The following is a 15700-nucleotide window of genomic DNA, read 5'->3' on the forward strand; positions in this document are numbered from 1 at the left end:
TCTCCAGCTCATGCAGAATACAGTACTTTCTAAAGTCAGAGTCTCAAATATGTAGAATTCAATGAGAAACAATGTGTGACATCATCAAACACAATTCCTGGCATTTCATAGGTGTCTAGTGCACATTTCTTATTAAATCTGAATCCTTATAAAATTATGAACTAATATCAAGGCACATTGTTTTTGATCCATATGCAGTGAAAATCTGATTACCTTGGATATCATCATTGAATGTGCAATACTGGTTTTGATACTTTCTCAGGAGCCGAAATGCATTTATATTGGCAAAATCTTCAAACTGAATAAGGCAGTTCATGCCATACCTGTGGGACAAAACATTCACATTAGAAGAAGTTAATGAAAAAACATTTAAAAATAAACCTTTAAAACTAGCCTATCAGTTCACTTCAGTTCACTAGCCTACAGAAAAGGCAAAACATTATCTTCTTTTAAAGGTCCCATCTTGCTACTTAGTACAAACGTGAAATACAATGTAAGTTCAGTAAATATTTACTACATGCTTACTACAGAAAAAGCATTTCACTGGCACTGTGACAAGCTACAAAGATGACAAAAATATGGTACCTGCAGTTCAGAAATTTAAAAGTTAGTAGAAACTAAGATACTCTGAAATATATGGAAGTACATGAAAAGTAATATAGAAGTGGTATAACAGATGCTGAGAAGACAGGCAACATCCCTTACTGGGCTTACAAACCAGGTAACAAATTGAGTTTTAATCACCTCATGATTTCAAAAGAGATGTAGGGTTTCATAAGCTGAGTAAATAGCAGAAGCAAAGTAATTGAAGTGAAATTTAGGAAACAAAAAAAAAATCTTTAAAAAAAACAGCAAGAAGCCTTATTTGGCTAAAATGTCATATTTGGTACATGTAAGGGTGTAGCGAAAGACAAAGTTAGAATTTTATGTTGGAAACCATAAAAATTCTAGCCTAGGGTTCTGGGGTTTTTATTTCTGAAATTAACCTGTTTGAACCTTTTAACGACCATCCATAGCCTAGCCATCTATGGCAAGGGAAATTACCACCATTGATATCGTATGTATCTGAGAACTGCCAGGGAAAGCCTTGTAGGCAGGAACCTCCTTGCTAGGTGATTTAGAGATACGTACTCTCCAATCTCGGCTAGACTCTCACTGCCATTCTATTTGTGTGATTCCTTTTATTTGTCCTTGGTCAGCTTCCACTTCCACTGCACCCAAAGACTATTCCTAATCTTTGCCAGTCCTTTAAAATCCTGACCTCTTTACTTTCTCCTACTTCCAGGCATAATGAGGGCATAACACACTACCTCCCTCAACTATTCTCCCCCCACTGCACCCCACGTCTCTGTCTTCAGCACTACCCTTCAGGCATCAGTCAACAAGGTGTTCCTCTTCCTGCTCAAGGTAACTCATCACCAGTGCCCACATTTTCATCCCTTCTTTCTTAATTAGTTCCCTTTCTCCTAGCTATTACAATGCATTCTTCTGGACCTCCGATAGGCAGGTGATACCACTCTAATGGCAAAAACTGAAGAGAAACCAAAGAAAGAACCCCTTGATGAAGGTGAAGGAGAAGAGTGAAAAAGCTGGCTTAAAACTCAATATTTAAAAAACAAAGATCATGGCATCCAGTCCCATTATTTCATGGCAAACAGAAGGGGAAAGGGTGGAAGCAGTGACACACTTCCTCTTCTTGGTTCTAATATCACTACGGATGGTGACTGCAGCCATGAAATCAGAAGACGATTGCTTTTTGGCAGGAAAGCTATGACAAACTTAGACAGTATGTTAAAAAGCAAAGACATCGCTTTGCCACCAAAGTCCATATAGCCAAGGCTTTGGTTTTTCCAACAGTCATGTACAGTTGTGAGAGCTGAACCATAAAGAAGACAGAGTGTTGCAGAACTGAAGCTTTCGAACTGTGGTGCTGGAGAAGGCTCTTGAGAGTCCCTTGGACTGTAAGGAGATCAAATCAGTCAATCCTAAAGGAATATTCATTGGAGGGACTGATGCTGAAGCTGAAGCTCCAACACTTCGGCCACCTGATCGAATAGCTGACTTACTGGAAAAGATCCTGATGCTGGCAAAGATTGATGGCAAAAGGAGAAGGGGGCGACAGAGGATGAGATGGTTGGATGGCATCACCAATTCAATGGACATGAACTTGGGCAAACTCTGGGAGACAGTAAGGGTCAGGGAAGCCTGGCGTGCTGCAGTCCATGGGGTCACAAAGAGTCAGACACAACTTGGCAACTGAACAACAACAACATTCTTCTGGACAAGTTCCTTCCTCTTTATCAACAGCTGATTTTGAGCTTCTCATTAGAGGTAGAAATGAGAAGTCTTGACCCCAAGTTTTTCCTATCCTTTCCTTTTAATGTACATGAAATAACAGTTTATAGTTGACATTGTTCTCCATCCTCTGTCATTTACCTTCTGCCCTCACAACTCTACTAAAATTGTGTGCTCTAAAATTACAGTACTTCTGAAATAAAAATCCAAGGAACATTGTTTTCAAACCTTAATTGACTAGAGCTCTTTGCTGCACTTCTGCTAATTCTGTTTCTTTTTGCTTGAAACTCTGTTCCCTAGGCTTCTGTGATATCATGCCTTTCTCTTTGCTTTGCTTTGCTGCGTCGCTTCAGTCGTGTCCGACTCTGTGCGACCCCAAGGACTGCAGCCCACCAGGCTTCTCCGTCCATGGGATTCTCCAGGCAAGAACACTGGAGTGGGTTGCCATTTCCTTCTCCAATGCATGAAAGTGGAAAGTGAAAGTGAAGTCACTCAGTAGTGCCTGACTCTTAGCGACCGTATGGACTGCAGCCTACCAGGCTCTTCCGTCCATGGGATTTTCCAGGCAAGAGTACTGGAGTGGGTTGCCATTGCCTTCTCTGCCTTCCCCCAAAGTACTGATCATTTCTTCTTTCTCCCTTAGGGAATTCTTAGCATGCAAACACTGGTGTTTCCCATGACTCTGTCCTTGGTTTATAGCATGGTGTGTGTGTGTGTGTGTGTGTCCCAACAGATACGATCCTACTCATAGTTTTAATCACTACGTACAGTGACTCCCAAATGTATGTTTCTAGTCTAATCCTGTGAATTTCAAACTTATAAATCTCATGATCAGCTGGATAATTTCACTTGAACAAACCTCAAATTGAAAATTTCAAAATTAAACTCATGATATTCCCAAAGAATCTATTAAGTACTCAGCAAATATTTGTTGGATGAATGTAACTTACAAATACCTTTTCATTTAAGCTCAAGGTACAGTCTTCTAGATAAGGAAAGCCTTGAGTTCCTGGTAAGCTGGGGAGGGGAGATTTGCATTCAGCTCTGCCTGACAATATGGACGAGTCTGATGTTTAAAGTAAGCTTTAAGTTTATGATTGATTCTTTTCTGTTACACTGTAGGTCATTACATATACCTTTAAGTATGTATCTTTGAATAATGCCAAGTTCTAAAACTAAGGAGACATACAACAGAAAAGTTTTATAAAATTTAATCAGAAAATAAACTAGTGCGAAGACTGAATAGTGCAAAAGACTGAATAGGGGCTATGTTTCATTGCAAACCAACTGTTAATACAAAGATGCTAAGCACAGGTCTGGTTTTTCAGTGTTTGTTATGGTCCTACCTCTTCATGGTGAAGTCTGTCTCCTCAAGACTTAAACAAACACCTTCTTATAAATCATCTATTCTGTATGTCTAACCCAGATCGCTTACTGAAACTCAATCATCTTCATGGAACATTTCCAAAGCCAAGTAGTCTCTTGACTCGCAACCTCAGCAATTTTTTTTTAATGAAAACATGTATTTCCCTGTCTCAGAGACCCAAAGATTAAAGCTACTGTCTTACTATCTTTTATTTTTTAATACATTGTATTCATTTAATTACTATTTCCTATCATTTCTGGGGCTTCCCAGGTGGCACTAGTGGTAAAGAACCCACCTGCCAGTGCAGGAGACATAAGACATGCTGGTTCTATCCCCTGGAGGGAGGGCATGGCAATCCACTCCAGTATTCTTGCCTGAAGAATCCCAGGGCAAAGGAGACTGGTGGGCTATAGTCCACAGAGTTGTATAGAGTCAGACACAACTGAAGCAACTTAACACACATCATTTTTACTATTTAAAATTATTGTAGCCAAAGAAATTAGTCTCGCTCCTGCTAGGGCTGCAAAAAGTCTATTGGTCTCTCTGCTCCCCTCAAGCATGTGATACAGAGCTGCCAGATTTTTATAAATAGCAACTTCCTCCAGCTACTTCTGTGCTCAAAATTCAGAGTGGATTGCTTTGATGATGACACCCAAATTCCTTAAACTCAAGGGCCTATCATCAAATATTATCTTTTAAATTGCTCTCTCTCTCCCTGTATTCCAGGGTAAGTCCCGTCCCCACTGCACCGCTTTCCTCCACTCTCAAACATGCCATGTCCTCCTTCCCACATCTTTATTTTTCTCCTTTAAGTTTTATTGGAGTAGGGTTGCTTCACAACGTTGTCTTAGTTTCTGTTGTGTAGCAAAGTCAATCAGCTGCATGTATGTATATTAACACATGCCCTCTTTTTTGGATTTCCTTCCCATTTACGTCACCACAGAGCATTGAGTTCCCCTATGTCTTTATTAAGGCACTGCCATTGCAAATCACCACTACTCTTGAATTGGCAAATATTTTCTATATCAATTACATTGGGTCTAAAACTGCTAGTGTGTAGACGTCTCATTAACTAGATTAAAAGTTCTTAGCAGACTTAAAACTCTATCCGATAGTACTATTTCAGTAGAGAAAAGATCAAGCGAATATAAAATGTAAGCAAAAATTTACTTCATACAATAGGAATAACTTATTGCTTAGTAATCTGCACTGCTGAATACTGTGAATATCAGTTGTTTTGAATGCTGCATGAGAGCAGTGCTCAGTCATACAATTGTGCTCACTTAGTCGAGTCTGACTCCTTGTGACCTCAAGCACTGTAGCCCACCAGACTCCTCTGGACATGGACTTTTCCAGGCAAGAATATTGCATCAGAGTAGGTTTTCCCTTTATTTGCCCAAATTCCAGAAGTTTTAGAGTTTAGCATTTTTCATACTAGTTCAAAAAAAGCATAATCTTTCTATTATTTAAATAGACATGACTCATTTTAGAATTTCTCTACTATTTCACAAGAAACTAAATCAAATTCATATTACTTTTTTTAAAAGAACTGGCACTAAGTAGGCTATAGAAGTTTTCAGTATCAAAAGTTTCTGTTTAATAGAAGTAAAAAGGTTAGTCTAGTCAAACCAAGAATTTTCAAATAACTCATTTAGTCTTATAAGATGTAAACACATGTTTCTCTTTTGGATAAATTTCCAAATACAAACAGGAATTTAAATCACGTTAAATTATGTAAGTCACAATTACTCATAATTTTTCTTCATATTTATTTGCCCTTCCTTTGAAACTACTTATTTTCTACAGTTACCTAGGAAGATAAATTTCTACAAAACTATTTTTTCCATCAGCATTTTAAAATTCTATTCCTTATTCTTTTGTCTTTCTATCAAAGTCATTTTGGAAATATTAGTTATTTGATCAGAAGACTTTTTACAGTAGTCCTTTAAGTCTTTAAAAGAAGTAATATTTCAGCCCAACCATGCAGTATTAGAAAATTCCCATATGAGCAAAAAGACTAATAGGATATGAATTAATAAGAAGTTAATGGTCTAAAAGTTCTACAGCCAGATTATTTATATGAATAAAATTTCCAATACTCTCCACTCTGCCCCTAGTCCTGTCTTCCCAGTCTTCCACGAACTCCTTCTCCAGTACACAATCTGTTCTTCATTTGGTCCTTTCTTTCCTTCAAGTTCATTCTTCCTACTTTCACTTCTGTATGCTGAAGAAAGTCACTTCAGCTTTGCACTGACTGTCCCCCTAGTGAAACCAAGGAGGATCTGTGGGATTCCTAGACACAGAAGTCTTTCTGTCTCCTGTTTCTTAATTGTGAAGAATAGCCTTCAACCTCCATGAACTTCCCTGAGTTCCTAAGGGCACATAAGAAACAGCTGCTAATCAGGGAAGGGAGGGGATGCAGAGACACAAGAGGAAAAGCCAATAAACAATAGTGCGGCCTTGAGGCAGGGTCCCTCATTTTTCATTTCTTGTTAATATTAGGCCTATAATTCGGAGGCAGTCTCAGGGCTTCCCTGGTGGCTCACTGGTAAAGAATCCATCTGCCAATGCAGGAGACATAAATTCGATCTCTGATCTGGGAGGATCCCACGTGCCATGGAGCAGCTAAACCCATGCACCACGAAGATGGAGCATGTCATCTAGATCCTGGGAGCCGCAGCTACTGAAGCCCACACGCGCTAGGGCCTGTGCCCCACTGCAACAAGAGAAGCCACCACAACCGGAAGCCTGTGCACTGCAACTACAGAGTCGCCCCCACCTGCCACAGCTAGAGAGAAGCCCTCGAAGCAAAGAAGACCCAGCACAGTCAAAAATAAATAAATAAAATTATTTTTAGAAAAAGAAGTTTAAAGTACCAAATTCCGATACTATAATGCTATATAATGCCATTCTAGGAAACTGTTTAGCTATCCTGATTAAAAATTACTAAAATGTTAAGAATGGGTAAAAGCGTCTCCATGGTTACAAATCATTACCCTTAAAAAAAAAAAAAAAAACCTTAGCAGAGAAGCAAACTTTGTGGCAGCAACTGATCACCCCAAACATAAATATCAGTCAAGCATCGCCTGGTGCTCATCATGGCTCCTTCCCATTGTTCCTCCCCTGGTTCCTAGGCAGCCCTTCTTCACGAAGTAAAGGCTGCATGTTTTCAGACAGTGTTCTCCTATGCTTCGCTCCTGCTGTGTCATGTACTGTGGTCCGGCAGCACCAGATGCTCTGTTATTACGTTCCAAAGCCCCAGAGCCTTGCGGTTACAGGATGTGAGGAGGAATCAGAGCCTTCTCAGTTCTATTCCCGGACCTACTACTTACTTGGTCCCATGGTTTGGGGCTGTTTCCAGCTTCTCTGTGGTTAAAATGAAATCCCCACAATATGATTTGCCTTCAGTGTTTAGGACACAATGTGGTCAGGCTATAAATTTATAATGTTTTCTAAGTGAAATTTGGGAATAGGCATAGGTAGTAAAGGCGTACACAAGAGACCTCATTTACAAAAGGGTATTTTAGCATCGTTCCTTGGAGAATACTGCCTATCAGTTTTCATTTCATGAATCTTCTCTACCTGGTAGTTAACTCTGATTTGAGTCCTAAAGATTTAGAGAGAGGCATCCTGAATTCATTTTGTGATACAAGCGTCTTGCATCATATAATGAAAGAAAGCCATGGAAGGGATATTTTGTTCCAGATTGAACCAGCCTTTTCTCTATGAAATTATAAGCAGTGGAACACAAGGGTGTTAGCCAACTGGATTCTACATGACTATGAAAAGAACCTACTATTTCATGATCAAAATATCACATAAAACAGTGGGTATATAGTTTTAGAAGTTAACAAAAATACCACCCATAAAATTAATATGTAAAAACTGCAGAGGACTTTCTCTTGTGGCATTGTTAAATTAGACAAAACCCTTCTTACACTTGACAGTACTTACTAAGTGCCAGACATAGTTCTCCACACTTCATGGGAATTATCTCATTTAACTCTCTTGGCAACTCAATGGGGAAGGCAGTTATTATCCATTTTACATATGAAGACACTGAGCTCAGAGGGATTTAGGGCCATGGTTGAGTTCATGCTGCTAATAACTAGTAGAGTATGGGCTGAACCACAGGGCCAATGGTTTTAACTACTTTATATACTGGCTTCTACAGAGCACCAATGTCAACATCAAAGAAGTGCTTTCTTTAGAAAGAAAGGGACTGTACTGAAAAAATAAGGGAGTTATAATTTTATCATAAAATTTTAACATAATGCATTTGTATGCATTCAGTATAGTAGGTTATTTTTGTATTAAAAAGTGTATGGGCAGATGTTGGTGAAAACATTAGTCTTTCTTTGATTACAAAGTATCAAGAAGTCACTGTTTAACTAGGCCAACCAAGCATATTTTGACTTAATAAATTTTTTTAGGATTTATTAATGGATACAAAGAGCTGACTCATTCAAAAAGACCTTGATACTGGGAAAGATCACGGGCAGGTAGAGAAGGGGGCAAGAGAGGATAAGATGGTTGGATGGCATCACCAACACAATGGACATGAGTTTGAGGAGAGAGTGAAGGACTGGGGAGCCTGGCGTGCTGAAGTTCATAGGGAAGCAAAGAGTCAGACACAACGTGGCGACTGAACAACAATGAACAATTATGTATGTCGAATTATGCAGCATTTAAGATCCAGAGCATTTTAGCTCTGATGGGTACCTTAAAGACAAATTACTCATTTTCAATAATGTAACTGAGCAACTTGAGCTGCAAACAGGAAACATGGATCTTGTCCTTAAAATGCTTACAGTCTTATCAGGAAGACAAAAGATACAAGTAATTTAAAGAGGGTTCAAATTAAAAGCAACATCAGTGGCACACAAAGCGATCACTATGGTATTTAGGGAAGACAACATGAATCAAGTTGAGGTTTAAACTAAGCTCTTAGGTAGGATTCCAATGAGAAAGACTGAGGTGGGAAACAAAACCACAGAGGTCTCAGAGTTTGTGCTTAAGGACAATATTTGAGGAACTTAAGATCAATAATGGCCACTGAATTTCAGATTATATATAGTCTTGAATGCTAGGGTAAGTCATATGAAGTTGACTGAAATTTCTCCTTGGTAAGAACCATTCAAGTTTAGTTTTTCCTTGTCAGTAAGAATTAAGAAAATGTGTTTACTCCTTTGTTAACCTACTGTAATATGGCTCCAATTCCTACTACTTTGTTTCTGTATTATTTCCTAACATTTAGATAATATCTTTCATTTTTCCTATTATTCTTACATTTCCTGACACTTAATTATTCTCTTTGACACTGTAAATTATAAACATTTCTTTCCTCCTATAATCATTTCCTTATTAAGTTCACCCATGCATGGGGATTCAGTAATCATCTTCAGATGAATAACTTCTAAATTGATAATTTCTGTCACTAATCCTATAAAAAAACTCCATATTGCCAAAATGATAGTAAGAGAGGCATGGAAAAATGTTATATTATAAACCTTTTTATAACGAGGAATAAATGCATATATGATAATATATTAATATGTTGTCAACAATTCTTACTGTTATTTATAGTATCAGAAGCTTTACAGTATCAAAAAATTAACAATTTTATAACATTAAGGACAAACAATATATCATCAACAAAATAGCATTATTTTCTTCGGTTGTCATCTACTTCTCAAAAAAATAGCAGGATTTGTTAAAATTTAAGTTCCTTAAATATCAACAAATTCTGAAACTGCATTTATAGCTAAAATTTATATTTAGTATATTTTACTCAAAAACATTTCAGAATTACATCTTGCCTCCAAAATCAATGAAATCTTTTCTCTAACAATTCTAATTTAATATAAAAGTATTAAACTTCGAAAAACTCTAAACTTTTTTCCTTACAAAACGGATCCTATTTCCACCAATATTAAAATATTATAATCAATTTCTGTTTTGCCTTCTGCCTTATACTCTAGTGGTCAAGCTCTGTTACACCTTCTTCGGATACACTTTTCGTAGTAATTGTTACGCTTTCTAGTCTAAGTGCCTCAATTCAAGTCCAGGTTCTTTGGACCACATCACTGCCATAGTACTACCATCTACTGGTTAGTCTCCTTGCTTTCGTATACTGCCCGACTGAAACCAGTTTACACAGTAAGAAAATAAAAAAATATGTTTATCCTATTTTAAAGCAGGTCCTCTGTAATGTGATCTCATCTAAACTTATATCCCCTTATTCTCAAAAAGAAACCTTATCCTTTCTTTCTTTCTTTCTTTATTCATTTACCAAATAATATACTGAGCACCTACTAATGCTTGTGCTTGCTGCTGCTGCTGCTGCTGCTAAGTCGCTTCAGTCGTGTCCAACTCTGTGCGACCCCATAGACGGCAGCCCATCAGGCTCCCCCGTCCCTGGGATTTTCCAGGCAAGAACACTGGAGTGGGTTGCCATTTCCTTCTCCAATGCATGAAAGTGAAAAGTGAAAGTGAAGTCGCTCAGTCATGTGCGACTCTTTGCAACCCCATGGACTGCAGCCTTCCAGGCTCTTCCATCCATGGGATTTTCCAGGCAAGAGTACTGGAGTGGGGTGCCACTGCCTTCTCCGATGCGTGTGCTTAGTCATGTCCAAATCTTTGTGACCCCATGGACTGTAGCCCTCCAGGCTTCTCTGTCCATGGGATTCTCCAGGCAAGAGTACTGGAGTGGGGTGCCATTGCCTTCTCTGATGCTTGTGCTTAGTCATGTCCAAATCTTTGTGACCCCATGGACTGTAGCCCTCCAGGCTCCTCTGTCCATGGGATTCTCCAGCAGGAATACTGGAGTGGGCTGCCATGCCCTCCCTCAGGGAAGCACCTACTAGGGATGAGGATTTGTTCCAGGTGCGGTTGATACATTTCTGACCTCACAGAGTTTGTAGTCTTATGGTGGATACAGTAAGTAGGAGAATATAATGCAGTCTGGTAAGCACTGTAACAGAGGAAATTCAGCATTCCAAAACAGAGCAGGTTCACCTACCAAGAATTAAGAGGATGAGCAAAGGCTTTCTAGAAGAAGCTAAAGCCTGAAGGATGAGTAGGAGTTTATCAAGTTAAGAGGAAGAAGAATTTATGAGGAACAGGGAACATGCTCAAAGACTCAAGGTGAAATAAATAAATTGCATATTTCAAGACCTGAAATAAATTATGATTAAATCACAAGGCTTGATGGAAAAAAGATAAGAATTAAGGCTATAGAGGTAAGTAGAGCAAGATTATGCAGGTCCTCTAACCGATATTAAGGGGTTCGCATACCTGATCCTATAAATAGGACATTAAACAGGAGTGTGACATGATCAATTTGCATTTTAGACTACCTAGAGTAGATCATACAGACATCCTGTATGATCAGGATGAAGAATGGCATAGAGAGAAGCAGGACCAGATGTAGGAAGCTTTCTTAACAGGCTGCCACTAAATACCAAGCCTGCATCTGGAATGAGAGTGGGGATGGGGAGAAGTAGGTGGATTTGAAAAACATTCAGGAGACAGAAGGGACTATGTTAAGTGAAGAGGGGATGATGAGTAGTAGATGAGATTTCTTTTTTCTTTAAAAAAAAAAAAGGAAAAAAGAAATCTAGGATGAATTCCAAGTTTCTAATTTGGGCCACATGGCAGACGATGGAGTATATTAAAAAAAAAAAATCTCAGGAGAAGAAGCAGGGTTAGTAGGGAAGATAATGAGTTCTGCTTTGCAAACACTGCTTTAGAGCAACCTCAGAGATATGCAAGAAGAGGAAGCTGTGAAAAATTAAGGTGTGTGACTTCAGTATGCCAGAGTTTGAGCAGCTGCCTGTGAAGATAAGGCCCATGATGCAGCCACGAGTGGGAGTCTAAAGTAGTGTGGGATAAAGGCCATCAGAAATGAGATCCTAAGAACAAGAACGCCTCCCAAACACACTATCCACATGGAAATGAAAGTCAGTGGAAAGAAAGGCTTTGAAAATGATTAAGAATTAGAGGTTAGTTAAGAAACTGGGAGAAGATAATTGACAGAAACATCAAAGATGTCGGGGGAGGGCTTACATAAGGATGAAGGAAGCATAGTCTAAAAGGCACAGACGGGAGAAGGTGCTGATCTCACCTCCCAACCCTAAAACACTGTGTGGACCAACAAGCCTGACTATCTGAAAGCACTGCAGGGATTTCCCTGCTGGTTGACTGGCTAAGACTCCACATTCCCAACAGAGGGGGCCTGAGTTTGATCCCCATTCAGAGAACTAGATCCCACATGCCACAACTAAGAGCTGGCACAGCTAAATTAAATATATATGTAATATATTTATAGATTAGAGGAATTTATAATATATGTATATATATATATATTTGAAAGAAAGAAAGCAGTTCAAGAAAAGTGGAGGTCTTAAATAAAAGTCATAATTCAGGAAAGCAGGAAGGCAAAGGACCATCCAGTGAGTAAGTCAGGGAGCCTTATTAAGGAACAGATTTCCAAAGGCAGAGTGGAAAGTTTTGAGAGGAAAGGGAATGTTGGGAGTTTGGTTTAGGGGAAAGGAAACACAAAACCTGAAATATGAAAAAGCATGAAGTATGTGAAAGGGTACATGGGAATAGAAACATGACATGCTATTTTTACATTAAAATGGGAGACTAATGTGAAGCAGAAAGTGAAGAGGAACTAAAGAGCCTCTTGATGAGGGTGAGAGAGGAGAGTGAAAAAACTGGCTTAAAATTCACCATTCAAAAAGCTAAGATCATGCTATCTGGTCCCATCACTTTATGGCAAATAGAAAAGGAAAAAATGGAAACGACAGATTTTATCTTCGTGGGCTCCAAAATCACTGCGGACGGTGACTGCAGCCATGAAATTAAAAGATGCTTGCTCCTTGGAAGGAAAGCTGTGACCAACCTAGTCAGTGAATTAAACCAGAGACATTGCTTTGCCCACAAAGCTCCATATAGTCAAAGCTATGGTTTTTCCAGTAGTCAGGTATGGATGTGAGAGTTGGACTATAAAGAAAGCTGAGCGCCGAAGAATTGATGCTTTGAACTGTGGTGCTGGAGAAGACTCTTGAGAGTTCCTTGGACTGCAAGGAGATCCAACCAGTCAATCCTAAAGGAAATCAGTCTTGAATATTGATTGGAAAGACCAATGCTGAAGCTGATGCTCCAATACTTTGGCCACCTGATGCAAAGAGCTGACTCACTGGAAAAGACCCTGATGCTGGGAAGGACTGAAGGCAAAAGGAGACTGAAGCAGCAGAGGATGAGATGATTAGATAGCATCACTGACTCAATGGACATGAATTTGAGCAAACTCGGGGAGATAGTGAAGGACAAAGAAACCTGGCACGCTACAGTCCATGGGGTCACAAAGAGTTGGACATGACTTGGCGATTGAACAACAATGCTCAGAGCCCACATGATGGACTGCAGAGGTGGAGTGCGAGGAGGTGGGTTTATGGCTGGGTGAAAGTTGCATCCTGGTGTCTATGAGTTGAGCAGCGCCGGTACAGGCTTAAATCCTCAGGGCAGCTCTGACTCTAATGGACAGATCTCTGCTTCAATGTATCACTGCGTTTTGATCCTTCCTTCCTAGTATGCATGAATTTCCACGCCCAGAATGCCTTCATATAAAATATGCAGAAATTTGGAAAATGCTTCTATAAACTCTGTCGACAAACTTACCATAGAGATTTAAAGGTCTCTATGCATGTTCCAGTAAATACCTTATATCCAACCTCAATCATGTCATTTTGCAGTTTGAATCAATAAATCTGTCTGTGCCTCCTTCCCAATTTAGTCTAGATCAAACTGTTTATTTCTAAAAGCCAAGAACTTCCGCAAAACACTAGCAATCAAGCTTTGAGCAGCAAAGAGAACTGTATGTGATTTTGCTGAAGATTATCAGAGCCATAAAATTTTCAAGCTAGAAAGGTCCTTGGAGACCATTTAACAAGGAATGCCCAGGAAGGTTATTAAATAAAACCCAGGATGACAGGAGCAGGCACTAGTGAGTATCGCTTAGAGAAAACCCAGAAGGCCCAAGTACAGCAGCCACTTATGATACCAGACTTTTTTGATGTAGGAAAATATCTTATTTTAGATTATAAAAACACAGAATATTTATATTTTCACAGATACTTGTAAAAATTTATATATTCAAGTAAATATGAACATTAGCCTCAGAGTGTCCACTTTCATACCATATATCCAATGATGCTGCAAACTGTTCAACTATTTTCAAAGTGACTTTAAAATCAGTTATATTACTGTTATCATTTGGATAAGTAAATGGTAACCCACTCCACTATTCTTGCCTGGAGAATCCCATGGTCAGAGAAGTCTGGCAAGCTACAGTCCATGGGGTCACAAGAGTCGGACACGACTTAGTGACTAGACCACCACCACTCTTATCATTCTGTATTTTAGGTAATTTTATTCCTTCTTTGTTAACTAACAATAAAAAGAATCTGAAGAAATAGTTGTGAACAAGAACTAGATCTAAATACTGACTTGGACCAATATTCTCACTCTGACTGTTCTTAAGAATCACTATCAGCCTCAAAGGATTTTTCTTTAAATCCCATCATTGTGAAATTTAAAAGAATTACTAAAAGTTCTAAACATAATATTCAGAGCAGCATTCCAAAAAGTACTACAAATATCGGCAGTAATCATTGTACAGATTTCTAGGGTATTACCTGAGAAGAGATAACACTCATTAGCATTTTAACTTTGTTTTAAAAAGAATCAATCACACTATTTTATAGGGAAACCTCAAAATCAATTTTAAAATGAAAAAGGGCTTTGCATATACCACTACTTACAAACTTGGAAAAATTATATCCATTCTTATGCCACTGTATAAGAGGAATCTATGCATATTATTCAATAAAAATCTGAGAACTATACGTTTGGAACTAGCTGAAGGCACAAATCCAATGAAAATGACAAACCTGGCCTCTCTGGCCGTCATCTGGACTAACGTCCAAGTTTGAACACTAGCCATTTTCCATAACTAGAACCCATCTACCAATAATGTGCCCTGAAGTTATATCTATTTATATTTCCATATTAATAGTATTTCTTATGGGAGTATTATTGTCTAATACTAATAAGAATGCCAAAAATATCATATTCCCTGCTTTCTTAATAAGCTCTTTTCTTCCCATATACTAGGGACTTCACAAACTAAATCATCACGTGTTCCAGCGATCCTGAAGGTCTTAAGCCTAAACTTAAGGCTGTGTCTTACTTACTTACTTACGCCTAAACTTAAGGCTTACTTACTTACTTACTTACTTAAGCCTAAACTTAAGGCTGTGTCTTACTTACTTACTTACTTACTGTGTCCCTGCTTTCTTAATAAGCTCTTTTCTTCCCATATACTAGGGACTTCACGAACTAAATCATCACGTGTTCCAGCGATCCTGAAGGTCTTAAGCCTAAACTTAAGGCTGTGTCTACTGGCACCTGTGTGGGTACATTTACCTGCATGTCAATGACTCCCCCCCACCTTAAAATAGCTCAATTATTAGTTTAAGTGATCTAAAATCTAACATACTACAATCAGAATCCTATTGCAGAGTCCTTACTTAATTCTGAACAATCCTTGGGGACAAAATCTGACACAGTTCAAAGAATTGTTTTGACTTCCTTTTGCATTAAATCATTTTGAAATGACTCTGATGCTTTTTTTGAAGTAACAGTGTGCTTAGTCCCTCAGTCGTGTCAGACTCTTTGCAACCCCATGGACTGTAGCCCACCAGGCTCCTCTGTCCATGGGAGTCCCCAGGCAAGAATACTGGAGTGTGTTGCCGTTCCCTTCTCCAGGGGAATCTTCCCAATCCAGGGAACAAACCCACGTCTCTTATGTCTTCTGCATTGGCAGGCAGGTTCTTTACTGTCTGAGCCACTAGGGAAACCCTTTTGAACTAACAAGTATACATATATTTCAGTCTAAGTCTTCAAGAATGCAACTCTTTCTCTGCAATACTGACATGTTTCCAAAACCTGATTTTGGACAAGTGTGTGCGG

General features: G+C 38.8%; 1 protein-coding gene across 1 annotated transcript in view; it reads right to left on the reverse strand.

Moving 5' to 3' along the window:
- ME1 (malic enzyme 1) overlaps positions 1 to 15700 on the reverse strand; it is a 219916-nt gene that overhangs the window by 37590 nt on the left and 166626 nt on the right. The window contains exon 7 of the mRNA XM_070795794.1: positions 214 to 323. Coding sequence (XP_070651895.1) covers positions 214 to 323 — 110 coding nt within the window. The remainder of the gene's footprint in view (positions 1 to 213; positions 324 to 15700) is intronic.

This window comes from Bos indicus, chromosome 9 (genome assembly GCF_029378745.1).
Source record: "Bos indicus isolate NIAB-ARS_2022 breed Sahiwal x Tharparkar chromosome 9, NIAB-ARS_B.indTharparkar_mat_pri_1.0, whole genome shotgun sequence".
NCBI lineage: Eukaryota > Metazoa > Chordata > Mammalia > Artiodactyla > Bovidae > Bos > Bos indicus.